The 17352-nt window shown below is 58.9% G+C and overlaps 1 protein-coding gene across 2 annotated transcripts in view; it reads right to left on the bottom strand.

Annotated features, from left to right (window-relative positions):
* Positions 1-9698: 9698 nt before the first annotated feature.
* LZTS1 (leucine zipper tumor suppressor 1) overlaps positions 9699-17352 on the bottom strand; it is a 46376-nt gene continuing 38722 nt past the window's right edge. Inside the window, exons 3-4 of one of the 2 annotated variants that reach the window (XM_075910949.1) lie at positions 15554-16369; positions 9699-11329 (exon numbers count right to left, since the gene is read on the bottom strand). In XM_075910949.1, coding sequence (XP_075767064.1) covers positions 10652-11329; positions 15554-16369 — 1494 coding nt within the window. In that variant the 3' untranslated portion in view covers positions 9699-10651. The remainder of the gene's footprint in view (positions 11330-15553; positions 16370-17352) is intronic. The other variant, XM_075910947.1, reaches the window with a different exon arrangement.

The raw sequence follows: 17352 nt of genomic DNA, 5'->3' as shown, positions 1-17352 counted from the left end.
CTGGTATGGCCTACAACAGTGCCCATCTATGGCAGCTGTTCACAAATATCTCTAGGCCAGTGGCCAGAGACAGGACACGAGATAGGGAGGAATTTTTTCCCAGGGATCTGACTGGCGGGTTTTGCCCTCAAGTTCAGGGTCTAACTGATCATCCTAGTTGGGATCGGGAAGGAATTTCCCCCCGTACTCGCTTGGCAGAGGTGTTGGGATTTTTTGTGTGTTTGGTTTTTTGCCTCCCTTTGCAGCGAGGGGCACTTGCGAGTTTGACCTGGCTCGTGGGTTTTAAACCTTTTTTCTCATGACCCAGTTGAAGAAAATCATTGCGGCCCGGCAGCCGACATAATGCGACTGGCCCAGTCACGCAAATATGTGTCCACCTGCAACGTGCATGAATAAATGTTACAAACACCCACAATTTGGGGTGCTTAATGCTGCCCTTTGTGGGCATCTATTTGGGGTGCTGGAGGGGGCTCTGGCTTGGGGGGGGCAGGGCTGGGGCGGGATTGGCTTAGCTCGAGCGGCTCCCGGTCAGTGGTGCAGCGGGGCGCTAAGGCAATTTCCATGCTGCAACCCAGAAGCAGCCGGCAGCCAGTGGGAGTGTGGAGTTAGTGCTCGGGGCAGGGGCAGTGCACGGAGCCTGGCGCGCTCCCCACCTAGGAGCCGGGCCTGTTGCCAGCTGCTTCTGGGGGGCAGTGCAGTCTGCAGGGCCAGGCCAGGAAGGAAGGTGCCTCATTTCCCCCGCCCTCCACTGCTCACCTGATCCCCCTGCAGCCACGAGCTCCAGCGCCCGACATTCCCCCACCCAGCCCTGGGCCGCGCCCCGTCGGTTGAAAACCCTGCCCCAGAGCACATGGCGGGGTTTCTATAACTGGAAGTCGTGTTTAAATCGAAGTGTGAGGACTGCAGTGTCGCAGCCAGAGGTGTTGGGGTCTCTTCCTGGAGTGGGTGGGTGAGGGGCTGCGGCTTGCAATAGGCAGGAATTTGGGAGTAAATCAGGATGGTTCCGTTTGTCCTCAAAGCCCTTGATCCCGTGACTGGGTTTGCATGTGGGTGGGTCCCGGGATTGTTGGGGACATCTGACATGTCAGCCCCCTCCCTTCCCAGACCGGGCTGCAAAACCAATGAGATGCATGTTTATTTTTATGGGGGAAACAGTGGAGAGGCCTTTTTTCCCTTCCTCCTCTCCCCAAGCCAATCAATGACAACAGCAGCCCCCACGGCCTAGGGTTGCCAGATGGTTTAACAAAAAATACTGAACCCCCAACCCCCAAAAAATCACAGGGGAAAAATTCTGTTGAACAAAAAAAAAAAAAAAAAAGGCGTTGTGCCTTTAAATGGCCCCACGCTCCTTACTCCCCCTTCTCTGCCCCCGCCAGATGTGGCAGGGGGAAATTGTCCCCTCTGGGCTTCCGTCCGAAGGCAATAGGAAATACCGGACATTTCACATGTCTGAGATTTTCTGGGTTTTGTTACCGGATGGGGGACCCAAGTAACGGAAAGTCCAGGCGAAAACCGGACACCGGACACGTTTAGGCTCCTCACTTCCCAGGATTCCAGCAGGGCCTTGTGGCCTTTCAGAACACACCCCTGTGCGCTCGCGAGGATGCAGCCAGGGACCTTGGGGGTTCGGGTGAATATTTAAGAGGATGTTTGGTTCCTGGATTGATTCTGCCAATGTGCATGCTCCTTAAAATGTCACTGCACATGTTGTTTTACATCCCTCTCCGCAGCCATGCATCGCTGCACCAGCTTTGCCCAGCTTTCCCTCTAGCAGCCTCGCCTGCAGTGATGTAAGCTGCGCTGGACGCCGGGAGGTTGCTGACTCTTCATTTGAAGCGGGGGAAGAGCTGTTACAAAGCTGGCTCGGGACGCAGGAGATCTGGGTTCAATTCCTAGCACAGCCCCTGAATCCCTGCCTGATGCAGTCGTCCCTACTCCTATGCAGTAGGGCACCTGAAAATGTGGGGCACTGCTGGGTCCTAATGTCCACCCACCTGCCTCTTCCTGTCTGTGGCTCTGCTTCCTAATACACTTCAATGTGGCGAAGCCAGCCAGAGCTCTTAGCAGAACCTGCAAAAGAGCCGTTCACGTGGCAGTGAACCCATTGAACAGACATTTGCCAACCCCAGGTCTAGATTGTCAGTTTCTGAATTTTCCGTAGCAGAGGGGTAGAAAGTCTCTGGCATTTCCACTACATGCATCTGATAAAGTGGGTCTTAGCCTAACAGATTTAATAGAGCATAAGCTTCTCTGGGCAAAGTCTACACTGCAGGCTTTTTGCGCAAGAAAGCCCGTTCTTGCGCAATAAGTTGCGGAGCGTCTACACTGCGCGTACATTCTTGTGCAAGTAAATTTACAGTAAGGCGTCAGAACAGAGGGCTTCTTGCGCCAGAGTTATTCCTCACCCCAGAAAAGCTCTTGTACAAGAAGGCAGTGTGGATGGGCAACAGGGGTTTCTTGCACAAGAAACCCCTATAGCCAGGGCCGGCCCGAGCCATTCATGCGCCCCGGGCCCCGAAAGTACAGCGCCACCCCCGGGAGTGCAGCGCATGCATGGATCCGTCCCCAGGTGTGCGGCGCCCCCTGTCCCCGGGCACCCAGCGCATGCGTGGCTCTGCCCAGGGCACCCAGCGCATGCGTGGCTCCGCCCTGGGCACCCAGCGCATGCGTGGCTCCGCCCAGGGCACCCAGCGCATGCGTGGCTCCGCCCTGGGCACCCAGCGCATGCGTGGCTCCGCCCTGGGCACCCAGCGCATGCGTGGCTCCGCCCAGGGCACCCAGCGCATGCGTGGTGCCGCCCCCGTCCAGCTCGGCAGCCCTGTGTGGCGCCCCCTACAATGGGGCCCCCCAGGCGGTAGCCCGGTTGGCCCGTACTTTGGGCTGGCTCTGCCAATCAGAACTTTCTTGCGCAAGGGAGCGTCCACACTGCCATGGATGCTCTTGCGCAAAAGCACAAGGCAGTGTGGAAAACAGTTCTTGCACAAGAAGCCTGCAGTATAGACGTAGCCTTAGTCTATAAGGTGCCCCGGGACTTCTGTTGTTTCTGCATTTTCTGTGTTAGTCGAAGGATCTTAGTTTAAAATGTGGGTTAAAAATATTTCATTCGTGTCGTGCTGAAGATTATAAAATCACAGCTCTAAAAAACTGCCCCCCCCATCGTCAGTCGTGGGGTCACCAGTTTAACAGCATTGCATAGGGCCCCATAAACCCTAAAGTTGGCCCTGGTCTGAGCTTAGGTACGTCACTTATCGCCAGATTGTCAAAGGTATTTAGGTTCTTGAAGAAGCAGATAGGCACCTAGCTGGATTTTTAAAACTTGTCGGTGTGTATTGGGACATTCCAGAATGTGTCTCTGCATGCTCACGCACCTAAATACCTTAGCAAACCTTTTAATCTCTCTGAGCCTCGGGTCCCCATCTGTAAAATGGGCGTAAAACGCTTTCGTCCGCCTTGTCATTCCGTGACTGGCTAGTCAACCCCATGCTGTTGGACTAGAGGCAGACACTCGGGTTAGAGCAGAGGTGCTCAGCCTGGGGTCTGGAGACACCTGGGGGAGGGGCCATGAGCAGGTTTCGGGGGGGGCCACGCAACACGGCCAGAGTTCGACTAGCTGGGGCCCACGGTAGAAAGTTGAAGCCCGGTGCTCTGAGCTCTGCCACCTAGGGCAATGCAGCTTCATGGGGGGCCCTGTGGCAGGGGACCCTGACAACCAGCAGGCTTCTAATGCTGCCTCTGGCTTTTATATGCAGAAAACCAGTTATTGTAGCCATCACGTTCTTATAACATGGTTGCTTCTAGGCGTAACATCTATACCCGGGGCCCTTGGCCCACAGAAAACTCAGTCGGGGCTGCCCACAAGTGAGAAACACAAGCCCCCATCCCTCCCCAGCGTGGACTCCCCAATGCTGAGAGTCCCGAGCCTCAGGGGTTGCACCCAAGCAAGCCGGGGGGTCTGCATCCGTCCTCCGGGCCTTAGGTTCCCCTCCCCTGCTCAAGACAATAAACCACTGAGAGAGAGCGAGGCGAGGTTTTAAAAAATTTATTTATAATATAAATAAAAACATAAAATGACCATCGTGTCCATCAGTCACCAGAAATAACATCTAAAAACCGGCAGGGGGGAAAAGGACTCTCTGGTATGTACAGCCTAACCCCCGGCCTCTCGCCTGGGGCGGGACAGCGTCACAGGGACTCACACGCCGAAGAGTGACACACGGGCAGTGCGGACGGTCAAACACGGCATTGTGCAAAGGCAGCGTCTCCGGTCACGCGCGCTGTACAGCGCTTGCTGAAGGGACGGGCCTGGGGGGCCCTTGGCGTGCCCGGGGGGGGGTGTCAAAGGCAGCGCACCCTTGGACTGAAATGGGGAAAGAGCAGGGCCTTAGTGAGACAGGAGCCGGTGCCTGGTGGAAAACTAGGTAAGGGACTATTTTGCTCGTCTTGTGGCGTGTAGAGTTCGCGTCTCACGTTGCCCCGCTGGCGTCTAGCGGGTGGTTAGCCCTGCCTCAAGAGGTCAGGGCTTGTGGAGGGGCAGATTCCCAGGCTGTGTCCTGTGGATCAGACTGGATTCTTATCCTGGCCCTTCCTGGAAGGACAACCCTTTTGGCTCTAATTTGACCAAAGGGAAAAATAATGGACCAGAGTATTCAGAGCCCAAACAGTCTTTTCAGCACCGATCGGGGTCAAATCCAAAGCCTCTGGTTTGACATCTGAAACTGAATCGAATTTTACCAATAGCCTTCCTTTTTCGAATGGGTCCCCCCAAACCGCCCTGAACGTTTTAGGTGTTCAGAATCCAGGTGTTGATGTAATTTGAGGTTCGCGCCGAAGAGCGGTATCATTTCATTCCCAATTCTGCATCTGCACCCGGGAGGTGCCTTGGAGACTTTAACGGGGCTCTGTGTGGGATACAGCGCCTGTGCATGCAGTTTGCAGGCTCGGAGCCTTAATACGCCCCCAAACCAGCTGTGCTGTTAAGCTCTCTGACATGTGTCTCGTCTGTGGCTTGCCCAACCTACCTACCCTCGTGAGAGTCTCCCACATCACAATCATGGCTCGATCCTTCAGAGGTGCTGAGCACCGGCTGCTCCCACTAATTTGGGGGCAATTCACGGGTGCCCCGCACCTCTGAAGTTCCAGCTCCTGGCTTGGCACTGAAGAGCCAGCTGAAAACAAAGACGCGCGAGGCCACGTGGTTAACGCTTGGTCCCTGCTTTTTGAAAAACAAGAATTCAGTGCAACGTGAGCATGTGGAATGCTTCCCAACCAGACGGTTTTCCAGGAGCAATCGGCTGTATTTAAGGCAGCTACAACCACCCCTTGCTGTAAGAGGTTATCATGGGCACTACAGAAATCAGGAGCTATTCATTGGTTCTAAGTTGTGAGCATTTTCACGGCTAGTTTCTTGGCTCCCCCTTGTGCCAGAGGCAGTGAACGTGTGGTGTGTGGGGCAGGGAGGCAGCAAATCCATTTATTTGTTGGGAGACGGACACCGTAGCTTGCAGAAAACAATGCCTGCCAACTCACACCCCCTCCCAACAGAAAATCTCTAAGGAGCAACTGGAATTGGGTCTGCCTTCTCTGAAAGATCAGATGGATTTACTTTGGAGGGGGCAGGTTATTCCTAGAGAAGGATATTGGCTGCTTCTGGGCTGAAAGAACAGCATGATTGGGAAACAGTAAAGAAAGGGCAAGACACAAAGGCTACATCTACACTGGCGCGTTCTCACGCCAAAACTCTTTTGCAGAAGAGTTCTTGTGCAAAAACTCTTCCAGACAAGAGCATCTACACTGGCATGTGCTTTTGTGCAAGAGCATCCGTGCCAGTGTGGACACTCTCTTGTGCAAGAAAGCTCTGACGGCCATTTTAACCATCGGGCTTTCTTGCGCAAGAAATTCATGTTGCCTGTCTACACTGGCCTCTTCTGGAAGAGCTCTTGCGCAAGAGGGCTTATTCCTGAGCGGGAGCATCAGAGTTCTTGCACAAAGAAGCCCTGATTTCATACGTTAGAACGTCAGTTTACTTGCACAAGAACACGCGGCCAGTGTAGACAGGCAGCATGTTTTTGCACACGAGCGGCCGCTTTGGCGCAAGATCGTGCCAGTGTAGACACAGCCAAAATAGCTAAAACTCCTGGCACTAGGGGACCTGATTCTGTTTCCCTGAACCTTGTGTCAAACAGTGCATGGTGGGGGGAGGGCAGCTGCTCTCTCTCTCTGGTGCAGCGGGGTGCAACGTAGGCCATTGCACCGGCTTCAATACCTGAGCCAATGCAGACGGAGAAGGGGGAGAAGGCTGTGACTCTCAGGCTGTGGCTACACTCACACTGGATCGACAAAAATATGTGTTGGTCTCAGGTGCTTAAAAAAAACCCAACAGCCCACGAACAACTGAGCTTGGCAAGTGAAAGTGTGAGCGCTGCTTTGTCGGCAGGAGTAGGGAGAGGAGGTATTTCCCCAGCACAAGTGCGGACAAACAGCGGTCACAAGGCGGTGTTGACACTGGTAAAAGCGGTGCCGGGTAGCCATACCCTCCAATCAGAAATGGTGCCGCATCGGTGCAAATAACAACACAGAGCGCAGGGCCCTGGAGCATCAGCGCATGGTGATGTGGACCCTTTCCTAACCCTGCCCAGGCAGCGGGTAAAGACCCAGCTGGGAAGGCAAGCCTCAGCCCCGCCCCTTCCGTCTGAGGCCCCGCCCTTCCATCTGAGGCTCCGCCCCTGGTACCAAGTCCTGCCCACCCCCACCCTGATGCATCCTGGCCACATGGAGGGCTGGGGTTGCCATGCTGCTGTCTCATCCCCAGAATTCGCAGTGACCAGGGGAAGCCGGGCTGCTGCGCCTTGGCCCAGGGAATGTTGGCAATTTTGGGAAGGCCGTACCTTCCTTTGCCTACATCACCAGCTGCCTATGCTACCCTGGCGTGTGGGTTTCTGGGTTTTGAGGACGACACAGTAGCTGCCATGATGGTGGTGGTGGCCAAAGTCTTATCTCTCGCCAGCCAAAGGGAAAGGCTACCTGTCGCATCTCTACAGTAGAGAGCTCCCAAAAGGAGCTTGGGGACACGCACAAGGCACAGGTTGGTGTCAGGGCTGAGACGCTGGCGGGCCGAGGCGTTGGCGAGAGAACGTACGAGCCGTTCACCTCCAGGCCGGGCCTGACCTCCCGCGTTGGCTTAGGAACCGGTTGGCTCAGGGGTTATCTCATTCGTTGGGATTATGGAAGGTCATGGCTTAGAGCTGGACACGTGACGGGCTTGGACACGTTCGGTGGCTCTCGGCCCAGGACTAATCTCCAACTGCTCTACAAACCCCCCTGCAATTGGCAAGCGTGACTGGCAGCGTGGCGAGGCGAGAACCCAGAGGACCACTGAAGCAGAACTCTTCTGTCTAGAGGAGGGATGAGGCCCAGTGGGAATCAACGTGTCAAGAGACTCCTGACCAGCTAATGTCCATCCCGTATCTGTCCCGGGGATAGCAGCTTCTGCCGGGCCGCCTTTCCCGCCCACTAAAAATCACATGCCATCCCAAAGGTGTTTGGCATCTGGCCGACTTCTCCACCACGAGCCTGTCTCACCTCCTGGCCCTGGCAGCCCTTGCCCGCACAGCGGGGCCAAACTGGCACAGACAGGAGGCCCGAGGGCAGCTTTCGGCAGGGTCTGAGCGCAGCAGAATGGGTCGAGAGGCTGGAGTTTCGTCGCCCTCTCGTGAAAGCCTGGAGGACGAGGGCAGCTCAGGGTTGGGAAACAAAATGAAACAGCTTTCCCGGGCCAGCACTGTGCGTGGACCCCACGGGCTCAATAAGGAGAATAATAAGGCAGTCGGCGTTCAATAGGGGAGGATGTGGGAGGATCAGCAAGAACTAGCTGGCCACATGATACATGTCGAGCCAGGTTTCTCCCAAGGGGGACAGTAGCTTCCCAGGGGAGTCTCCGGAGAGGAGCGCAGTTTGGAAGTGGTAACTGAGACATGTTTTTACTCTGATGGGGATACCCTTAGAGCCAGCTTCCTGGCTGGAAGGTGGAGAAGGGCGGATGAGCATGTAACGGCCGTTTTCCGGTGGAAACACGGGGCCCGATCACCCATGGCCTTGCCTCTCGAGCAGTTCTCTAAGCCGTGCAAAGCAGGGGTACACGGCGATGGCAGCGTTTCACCCACGTGCACTGGTGAAAGGGATAGCGCGCGGTGCAGGGTGACGGAGAATCAATTCCCTGAGCTCCAAATCTCCATCAGATCACTCGGAAGACGGGTTTTCCCGGTGCCTTGCTCAGTCATTCGCTAGCGTCCGGGGGAGGATGTGTACAGTTCGTTCTCTGCCGGAATAACGGCATGCTGTGGGCCAGACAGGGGTGCACCCACCGGGCAAAGAGGGACCATCGAAGCAAAGGCTCTTCTGGGCCCGGGATGTGACCCCAGGGCAGGGGGCTGTTTGGCTCTGCAATATCAGAGGTCATTATGGGCGCTCTCCTCCTTTGTGTGGGGTCCCTCCTGGCTGGCAAGCATGCAGAGATGGAGGGGCCAGCTATGCGTGGGATTTTCTTTGCCCAGGTGAGGACTAAACTCCTTGGGTTCTGGCTGCACTGGGAAGGTTTGGAGGCAAAAGTGTGGGCAACGTGCAAACCGTTTTTCTGCCCCCCACTGTTGACATTTCATGGCCACGTGGCTAGTTCCATGGGTAAGCATCCTGCAGGGCAGTGCAGGGGGAAGGCAGAGCAGATCCCTGCGCTTCTTGGGATTCTCTTAGCTCTGGGAGCACCCCGTGATGAGGAATGTCCGAGCAGCACAGCTGTCTCTCCAGCCCCTCCCCTACAGCAGCAGCCTGCCTGCCGCTGGGCTCCTAGCAGGGCAGAACAGAAGCATCCCAGTGATTTATTCTTTGTTTGTTCCTCAAAGGGAGCAGCTCATTCAGCTGTCAGATACTTCCCGGAGCTTTGAAAGCGGAGGAGGTGGGGGGGGGGGGGGGAAACGACAGGCCTGCAGGGCAGCAGAGATCACAGAATACTGAGTACAGCCACCAAACACTTTCCCAGAGATCAAAGCTCCAGATCCATCTTCTGGGGTTTGATTTAGTGGGTCTTGTGAGGACCATCTAAATGGACCGCTGATGGCGTGCTCAACCCCGATACTTACACCGCAAGGTGTAAGGGATGTCGATGGGAGAGTTTCTCCCGTCAACCTACTGCAGTGGGGATGCTGCAGAAATTCGACTGAAGCTACGTCGACTCCAGCTATGCTGTTCTTGTAGCTGGAGTTGCGTATCTTAGGTCGACTTTCTCACAGAGTATAAACCTGGCCTCAGTTAATACGCCCTGTTTCCTTTTTGTCTGAGGGCACAGGCTCAGTTTTATTCTCTTCCTTCTTCGGCTACATCTAAACTACACCCCTCTGTCGGCAGAGGAATGTAAATGAGACGTATCGAAAGTGCAACCGAAGCGGGGATTTAAATATCCCGTGTTTCATTTGCATAATGGCAGCCGCCACTTTTTTCCAAAATGGGGCTTTTTGAAAAAGAACGGCAGTTTAGACGGGGCATTTTCAACAGAAATGCCCCATTTCGAAAGATCCTGTACTCCTCAAAAATGAGGAGTTGAAATGCCCTGTCCAAATGCCCCGTCTAAACTGCCATTTTTTTCCGAAAAAAAAGCGGCAGCTACCATTATGCAAATGAAGTGTGGGATATTCAAATCCCCGCTTCATTTGCACTTTCGATACGTCTAATTTACATCCCTCTGCCGACAGAGGGGTGTAGTTTAGACACGGCCTTAGAGACGGGGAGGGATCTTCTCATTTCTACCTCCTCCCCCGACATTTCCACTGTCGTCTCTCTAGAAGAAATGGACGAGGGAGGAGGTCCCTGGGGATCTTTCTTGAGGTGCTCCGTGTTAGCCTAAGGACCCAAGAAGCAGATCTGGGATACGAATGCAAGTTTCTGGCATGGCAAAAATACCTCCTTGGCCTACAGGGACTGGGGCTTGGAAGGGTCCTACTAGGTTTGTGCTACAAATTCTAGAAACCAGACTCCCTTGGAGGAGGACACATTGATTTCTGAGTGGCTCAGTGTGATCCTTAGCCCTTGGGCCCAGGCTGAGGGGCGGAAACGAGGCGTTATGCCCAGTGGCACTTGAGGACAGAGTGCCCCAGGCCTCCTCGTTCCAGGAGCTGGGCCAATGTGTGAGTTCCACACTGGAGGGGGCTGGTTTCCTTAACGTCGTTGTGACCCGGTGCTCGCTCGGCACCCCTGGGAGATTTTGGCCAGCGTGTCGCTTGATTCCCTGATTGCACAATCACTTGCTCAAGGCCCGTTCCAATCCCCAGCCCTCCCTCTGCCCCCTTTCTCGGTCCGACAGGTGGGCGGCCAGCGACCCGCCGAGGATGCACCAGACACGAAGGGCGGAGGACGGCACGTCACCGTTAGCATGTGTCGGGGGGGAGGGTTCAGCTCCACAACATGACAGGGGCACCACCCCGGCGCCACAGCAAGGGCTCATGAGCTCGCGGGGCAACCCGCATGGCTAATACATACACGGTTCTTCCAAACTGTACATGGGTTGCCCGGCCTGAACCGACCCATGGGGATGGGCTGCCCAGTCCTCGCCAGAGACGCTCCTCCCCGCCGCCGCGAGGGGGGGAAGGAGAGCGAGCAGGTCTGCTCAGATCTCCGTGGCGATGATGTCCTCGTAGGGGACGTCGGGGCCAGGGATCTCCAGGTCGATGGGCTCCTTGCCGTCCCCCCCCGCGGCCAGTTGCTGGAGCATCTTCTCCATGTTCTGGTTCCTCTTGTACATGTGCAGGTAGCTTTGCTGCAGCTGCTTCTGGTACTGGATCACTTTCTCCTTCTCCTCCTTCCAGACCTGGCGTTCGTGCTGGAAGCCTGACGTCATCTGCTCGTTCTTGCCTCGCTCCTCCTTCAGCTCCGCCTTCAGCCTCTCCACCTCCCCCTGCAGGGCGTGGACGTCCTCCGTCGTCCCCCCCGCCGGGCTGGCGGCGGCCTTCCCCTCCCTCCCGTCGCTCCGCTGCTCCCGGAGGCGGCTCAGCTCCTCGCGGAGCTCCACGATCTCCTGCTCCAGCAGGTTCACCTTCTCCCGCAGCAGCTCCGACTCGTTCTGCTTGCGCTGGAGCTCGTTCTCGCACACCTCCAGCTCCACGGCCCTGGTGCGCAGGGAGTCTTCCAGGTCCTGGGTCTTCCGCTCCAGCCCCTCCGTCTTCCCCCGCAACTCCTTCAGCTGGGCTTTCAGGCTGAGGAGCTCCCCCGTCTTGGCGTTGAGCTCCGTCTGGGAGTCCTTCAGCTGCTGCTTCAGGAGGGAGATTTCGCCAGACTTCTGACACACCTGTGGGGACACACCAGCCAGGATGAGCCACCGCTTTGCCCCCGACGAAGTGCGGGGTCTGAGGCCAAAGCGGTGCGCATGCCGGTCACCCGGGCGCCTTCTGATTCCGGTCAGTGGCGGGGCCGGGAATAGAACCTGGCTGAGAAACCAGCTCGCTGCCCCGTGGGCGTTTTTACACCATCCCTGAGCAGTGCAGCTAGCTCAGCGATGCAGAAAACCAGCTGCACACGGGGCCGTTCTTACACAGAATACGCAGCAGTGTAGGGCACCTGAAAATTTGGGGCACCGCTGGGTCCTAGTGCCCACCCACCCCGCCTCTTTCTCGTCCTGTTCTCCGGCTCTGCTTCCTCCCGAGACGAGCTCGTTCTCTTAAAAGTGACACAGCCAGCCAGAGCTATGAGCAGAACACCGAACCGGGGAAAGAGCCAGTCAAGTGGCATTTGCCACCCCCAGGTCTATCCTGCCCGTTTCTGAATTTGCCGTGAGTCGACAGGACCCAAGTTTAAAATTTGCTTTAAAATTTTTGATTGGTGTGTGCCTGAGATCACAGCTTTCAAAAATCGTCGTCCCTCATCCTCGGGCGGTCCTCAGCCACAGGGGCTCCATTTACCAGTACTGTGCAGGGCCCTGTACATCGCAAGGACAGCCCTGGCTGCACTAGCTTTGTGCTGGGCCGCTGCCGTGTACGCCAGCCTCAAGGCTGGGATTTTGCAAGGAGCCTCGGGGTTGAGGCACTCCAATAGCAAAGGAAGTCAGTAGGGGCTCAGCCCCTTTCTCCCCCAGAGCCGGATTTCCAAGAGCTCAGCGCCCACAAATGGGGCCAGAATTCCCAAAGGGTTCGGCAGCCAACATGCACCCAAGAGCCTAGTGCTAAGCTGAAAACCTGGCCCTTGAAGTTGTGTCCACACGGAGGCTGGAAGTGAGTCCCCTGGTCGAGGCAGAGCCGCAGCCTTGCACCAGCAAACAGCTGTGTGGATGCTGCCCCACCCGCTGAGGTTCAGGGGGGCTCTCTGAGCTCAGACCCCCCCCACAGCCTGGCTCCCAGCTCGGCATAGACGCACCCTGAGATTTCAGTGTTAGGCATGGGAGGCGGGTGCAGGCCCAGCTGGAGAAGGCAGATGAAGCCCCGCCCCTTCTGCCCAAAGCCACACCCCTTCCCGGAGACCATGCCCTTCACAACCTTTCCCCCCATCTGCCAGCCATGCCCCGTCCAAGTGAGCTCGTGGCACAGCCCCAGCCTTCCCCGACCGCCAGGGAACCGGGCTGGCGTGCAGCACAACTCCCTCCTGGGCCGCTGAGCCGGGTAGGAAAGTCTGGAAAGGCAATGCCTTCCCTTGCCTGCATTACCCACCGGCCATGGTGCTGGGGGATTTCAGTTTAGGAGCAACTCAGCAGGAACAGGAAAATAAATCTGCACATAGGGAAGGAGAGAAAGAGGCTAAAATCAATGTTCATGAGTCGCCCTTCCCTAAAATACAGAAGAGTCCATCCCCAGCTGTGGCTCTGTACTGCCATGTGGAACGCACCGCCGGGAAGCGATCGCATCCATGCTGCAAGGCGGGAACGCTGCTGGAGGCGTCGGCCATTTGCCTCGCTTTTGTTAATTGATATCCAATCAATGAGGAGATTATTTAAAAGGCAGGCATGGGGGAGGCAGGTTTGCATGCACTGGTACACTGACCAAGTCAAGTCCAGGCAGTTACAGAAGCCTTGTAGTTCCTGGAGGGATGGAAGGGGAGCAGGCTGTAGTCTGGAGAAGTGTGCCCTGGGCTGTTTGGTGAACTGAGTTATTTTAATTACTGTTTTTTTTTTTTTTTAATGTTGCAGCTGTGTCTTTAAATGGTCTGAGATGCCCAGAGCTCAGGAGGGGCACAGGGTCAGTCAGCATCATAGAATCACAGAGCACTGGGACTGGAAGGGACCTCGTGAGGCATCAAGTCCGGTCCTCTGCCCTCCCGGTAGGACCAAGCTCTGTCTACGCCCAGTGTTTCGTAGCTGTGCACAGCGTGAACGCCCAGCCACTAAGCATCTCCGTGGGCTCCCGCCAGGGGAACCGGGCAGCCAGCTGTTTGCACACAGACTTGCCTGTTTGTGGAGGCAGGCTCCTTCCTTTCACGGGCACCCCCAACTCCCCCTTTTCTTGCAGCCACAGCAATTTGGACCCCCCACTTCTGTGGCTTTAGTGCAGGGGTTCTCAAACTTTGTTTTGGCCTGCAGCGCACCCCGCTCAACGCAGGCCTTTCCACAGACCACCCGCCAACCACCCATGATGTCAAAATGGGCGCAGGAGGGGTGGAGATGCAGGGGCATTGGGCGAGGGGCAGGGTGCAGGAGAGAGCAGAGGGCGGGGGGTTGGGCGAGGGGCAGGGTGCAGGAGAGAGCAGAGGGCGGGGGGTTGGGTGAGGGACAGGGTGCAGGAGCGGGCAGAGGGCGGGGGGTTGGGCGAGGGGCAGGGTGCAGGAGAGAGCAGAGGGCGGGGGGTTGGGCAAGGGGCAGGGTGCAGGAGCGGGCAGAGGGCGGGGGGTTGGGTGAGGGACAGGGTGCAGGAGCGGGCAGAGGGCGGGGGGTTGGGCGAGGGGCAGGGTGCAGGAGCGGGCAGAGGGCGGGGGGTTGGGCGAGGGGCAGGGTGCAGGAGCGGGCAGAGGGCGGGGGGTTGGGCGAGGGGCAGGGTGCAGGAGCGGGCAGAGGGCGGGGGGTTGGGCGAGGGGCAGGGTGCAGGAGCGGGCAGAGGGCGGGGGGTTGGGCGAGGGGCAGGGTGCAGGAGCGGGCAGAGGGCGGGGGGTTGGGCGAGGGGCAGGGTGCAGGAGCGGGCAGAGGGCGGGGGGTTGGGCGAGGGGCAGGGTGCAGGAGCGGGCAGAGGGCGGGGGGTTGGGCGAGGGGCAGGGTGCAGGAGCGGGCAGAGGGCGGGGGGTTGGGCGAGGGGCAGGGTGCAGGAGCGGGCAGAGGGCGGGGGGTTGGGCGAGGGGCAGGGTGCAGGAGTGGGCAGAGGGCAGGGGGTTGGGCGAGGGGCAGGGTGCATGAGCGGGCAGAGGGCACAGTGTAGGGATGGGTGGTCCGGGAGGCAGGGTGCAGGAGCGGGCAGAGGGCGGGGGGTTGGGTGAGGGGCAGGGTGCAGGAGCGGGCAGAGGGCGGGGGGTTGGGCGAGGGGCAGGGTGCAGGAGCGGGCAGAGGGCGGGGGGTTGGGCGAGGGGCAGGGTGCAGGAGCGGGCAGAGGGCGGGGGGTTGGGTGAGGGACAGGGTGCAGGAGCGGGCAGAGGGCGGGGGGTTGGGCGAGGGGCAGGGTGCAGGAGCGGGCAGAGGGCGGGGGGTTGGGCGAGGGGCAGGGTGCAGGAGCGGGCAGAGGGCGGGGGGTTGGGTGAGGGGCAGGGTGCAGGAGCGGGCAGAGGGCGGGGGGTTGGGCGAGGGGCAGGGTGCAGGAGCGGGCAGAGGGCGGGGGGTTGGGCGAGGGGCAGGGTGCAGGAGCGGGCAGAGGGCGGGGGGTTGGGCGAGGGGCAGGGTGCAGGAGCGGGCAGAGGGCGGGGGGTTGGGTGAGGGGCAGGGTGCAGGAGCGGGCAGAGGGCGGGGGGTTGGGCGAGGGGCAGGGTGCAGGAGCGGGCAGAGGGCGGGGGGTTGGGCGAGGGGCAGGGTGCAGGAGCGGGCAGAGGGCGGGGGGTTGGGTGAGGGGCAGGGTGCAGGAGCGGGCAGAGGGCGGGGGGTTGGGTGAGGGGCAGGGTGCAGGAGCGGGCAGAGGGCACAGTGTAGGGATGGGTGGTCCGGGAGGCAGGGTGCAGCAGGATGGGAGCAGGCAGGTGTGAGAGGGAGGGAGGGTGCGTGAGGGGATGGGGTGCTGGGTTTGGGAACGAGGGAGATGGCGGGCGCTTACCTGGCTCCACGCCTCCTGCAGCGCCCAGACAGCGCCCGCCACTGCTCCCATTGGCTGCGATTCCAGCCAATGGGAGCAGCGGGAGAAGCTCCAGGCGGGCGGTTCCCTGTGCCGCCGTTCCCCCAGCCGGGGACAGAGGTAGCGGCAGCGTGCGGAGCCGCTTCTTCCCCCGCAAGCTGCCCGCGAGTTCTCCCCCCTCCTCCGCAGCGGGAAGCCGGCGCTGGTGCTCCACCCTCGGGGGGGGGGGAAGGCGCCACGGGGCTGGAGGGGGCAGGCGGGGGAGGGGGGAACGAGCCCCAAGCCCACGGCCCCCCTGCAAGGCAGTGGCGGAGCACACGTGGAGAACCAGGGCCCTGCCTCACCTCCCACTGGGTCTCCTCCAGCGCAGGGGCAAAGCTGGTCTTCTCCTTCTCGTAGGACCTCAGCTTGGCCTGCAGCAGCTCTTGCTCCTTCAGGAGGTTCTCCAGGTCCTCGCGAAGCTGCTGCTTCTCCCTCTGCAGCTGGAAGACCTGGAGCTGCAGCATCTGCTGCGTGCGCTGCGTCTTCTGCGAGGTTTGCTTGAGCTTGCTGGTGCACTTCTGCCTCAGCGCCTCCAGCTCCTCCTTGCAGCGCCTCTGCTTCTCCTCGTACGCCTGGCAGGAGCTGGCCTCCCGCTCCTCCAGGCTGCTCTGCAGCGCCTGCAGCTCCCCTTCCCGCTCCAGCAGCTTCTGCTCCAGCGCCTGGATGGTGCACTCGTCCGTGGAGATGGGCGAGCGGACGCAGGCGGCTTTCTCGTGGTGGCGGGCGGCTTTTCCGGGGTTGAGGATCTTGTTGCCGCTGTCGGAGAAGGACAGCGCCTTGAGGCTCACCATGTTGCTGTCTGGGATGGCGGCGCATTGGGTGATGTTGTGGGCCGAGCCCCCGAAGCGGCTGATGGGCCCCATGGGGGTGACCAGGGGGTCCAGCTGGTAGCTACTGGTGGTGCTGTGGGTCGGGAGGCTGGACATGGAGTTCCTGCCGGAGTCTGACAGCCCTCCGGAGCACAGCGCGGGCTTGAGTTCCTGCTCCTTGGCTTTGTCCGGAGGGTGCAGCTGCTGGGAGAGGTGGCTGCCATTTTCCGGAGAGGAGTGCAGGAGCGCGCCGGAGCGGGGCAGCACGGGCTTGAAGGCCGTGGGCCTGACGACGCCCTTCTCTGTGCCCTAGAGAGGAGAGAGGCTCTGGTCAGTGCACACCCGAGGACGCAGATCCTACGCCTTCCCGTTGAATACTAACGCCCCCTTGCAAGGGCAGGGTCGGCGGCTGCAGGGGCGGGGGGACCCCGGAGCCCTGCTAGCGGACGCCCTGCAGGGCTGCCTCGCGGGGGACGAAGGCGGGGGGACGGTGGGCGTGGTTACAGGGATCCCTGCCTGTCAAATTTGGCTGCCCTGCGTCCCAGGCAATGAAATTGGGCGGGGGGAAGGGGGGAGGTTCGAAAACCATGTGGAGAGGTCACCAGTCTCAAGTGGGTGGCCGTGTTCATCTGTAGCTTTAATAATAACGCGTGGTTCTGTGGCACTTTAGAGACAAACGCAATTCTAGAGGATCCCACGAGCGTTATGGTGTAGGATCAGATGAAGTGGGTTGTGCCCAGGAAAGCGCGCGATCCTGTAGGTTTGTGAGTCTCCAAAGTGCCACTTGTGATATCACTAGTGAAAATGGGGGTAGGCGGGAGAGTTTGGAATTCTAGAATCAGCTTAACTCTCTTCCCCCTTGAGTGTTTCCTTTGCTTCTCCTCCCCGTGTCTCTCTTAGGACTATGAGAGCTATACCAGAAGATCTGTACCATCTATACCGGAAGATCAACGCTCCCGAGGTCGATTTTCTGGTGTTTGATTTAGCAGGTCTAGTACAGACCCGCTAAATGGAACGCAGAGTGCCGGCGGCCGGTACTCCACCTTTTACGAGGAGTAAGGGAAGCTGATGGGAGCATTTGGCCTCCCCTACTGTGAACACCACCAAGGCCAGGCTTAAGGGAAGCCGACTCTAGCTACGCATTTTGCATCGCGGGAGTTGCGCACCTTAAGCCGACCCGCCGGGTCTAGTGTACACCAGGCCTCAGTGCTGTTTGCTCCCGGGTAAAGTGGAAGACCCTGGGTCTAAACGCTGCAGCAGGCGGGGGAAGCGATGTTCGTGGCACGCCAGGC

This window comes from Pelodiscus sinensis, chromosome 28 (assembly GCF_049634645.1).
Source record: "Pelodiscus sinensis isolate JC-2024 chromosome 28, ASM4963464v1, whole genome shotgun sequence".
NCBI classification, from domain to species: domain Eukaryota; kingdom Metazoa; phylum Chordata; order Testudines; family Trionychidae; genus Pelodiscus; species Pelodiscus sinensis.
The sequence above is the reverse complement of the archived record's forward strand: the minus strand, read 5'-3'. Positions and strand labels throughout refer to the sequence as shown.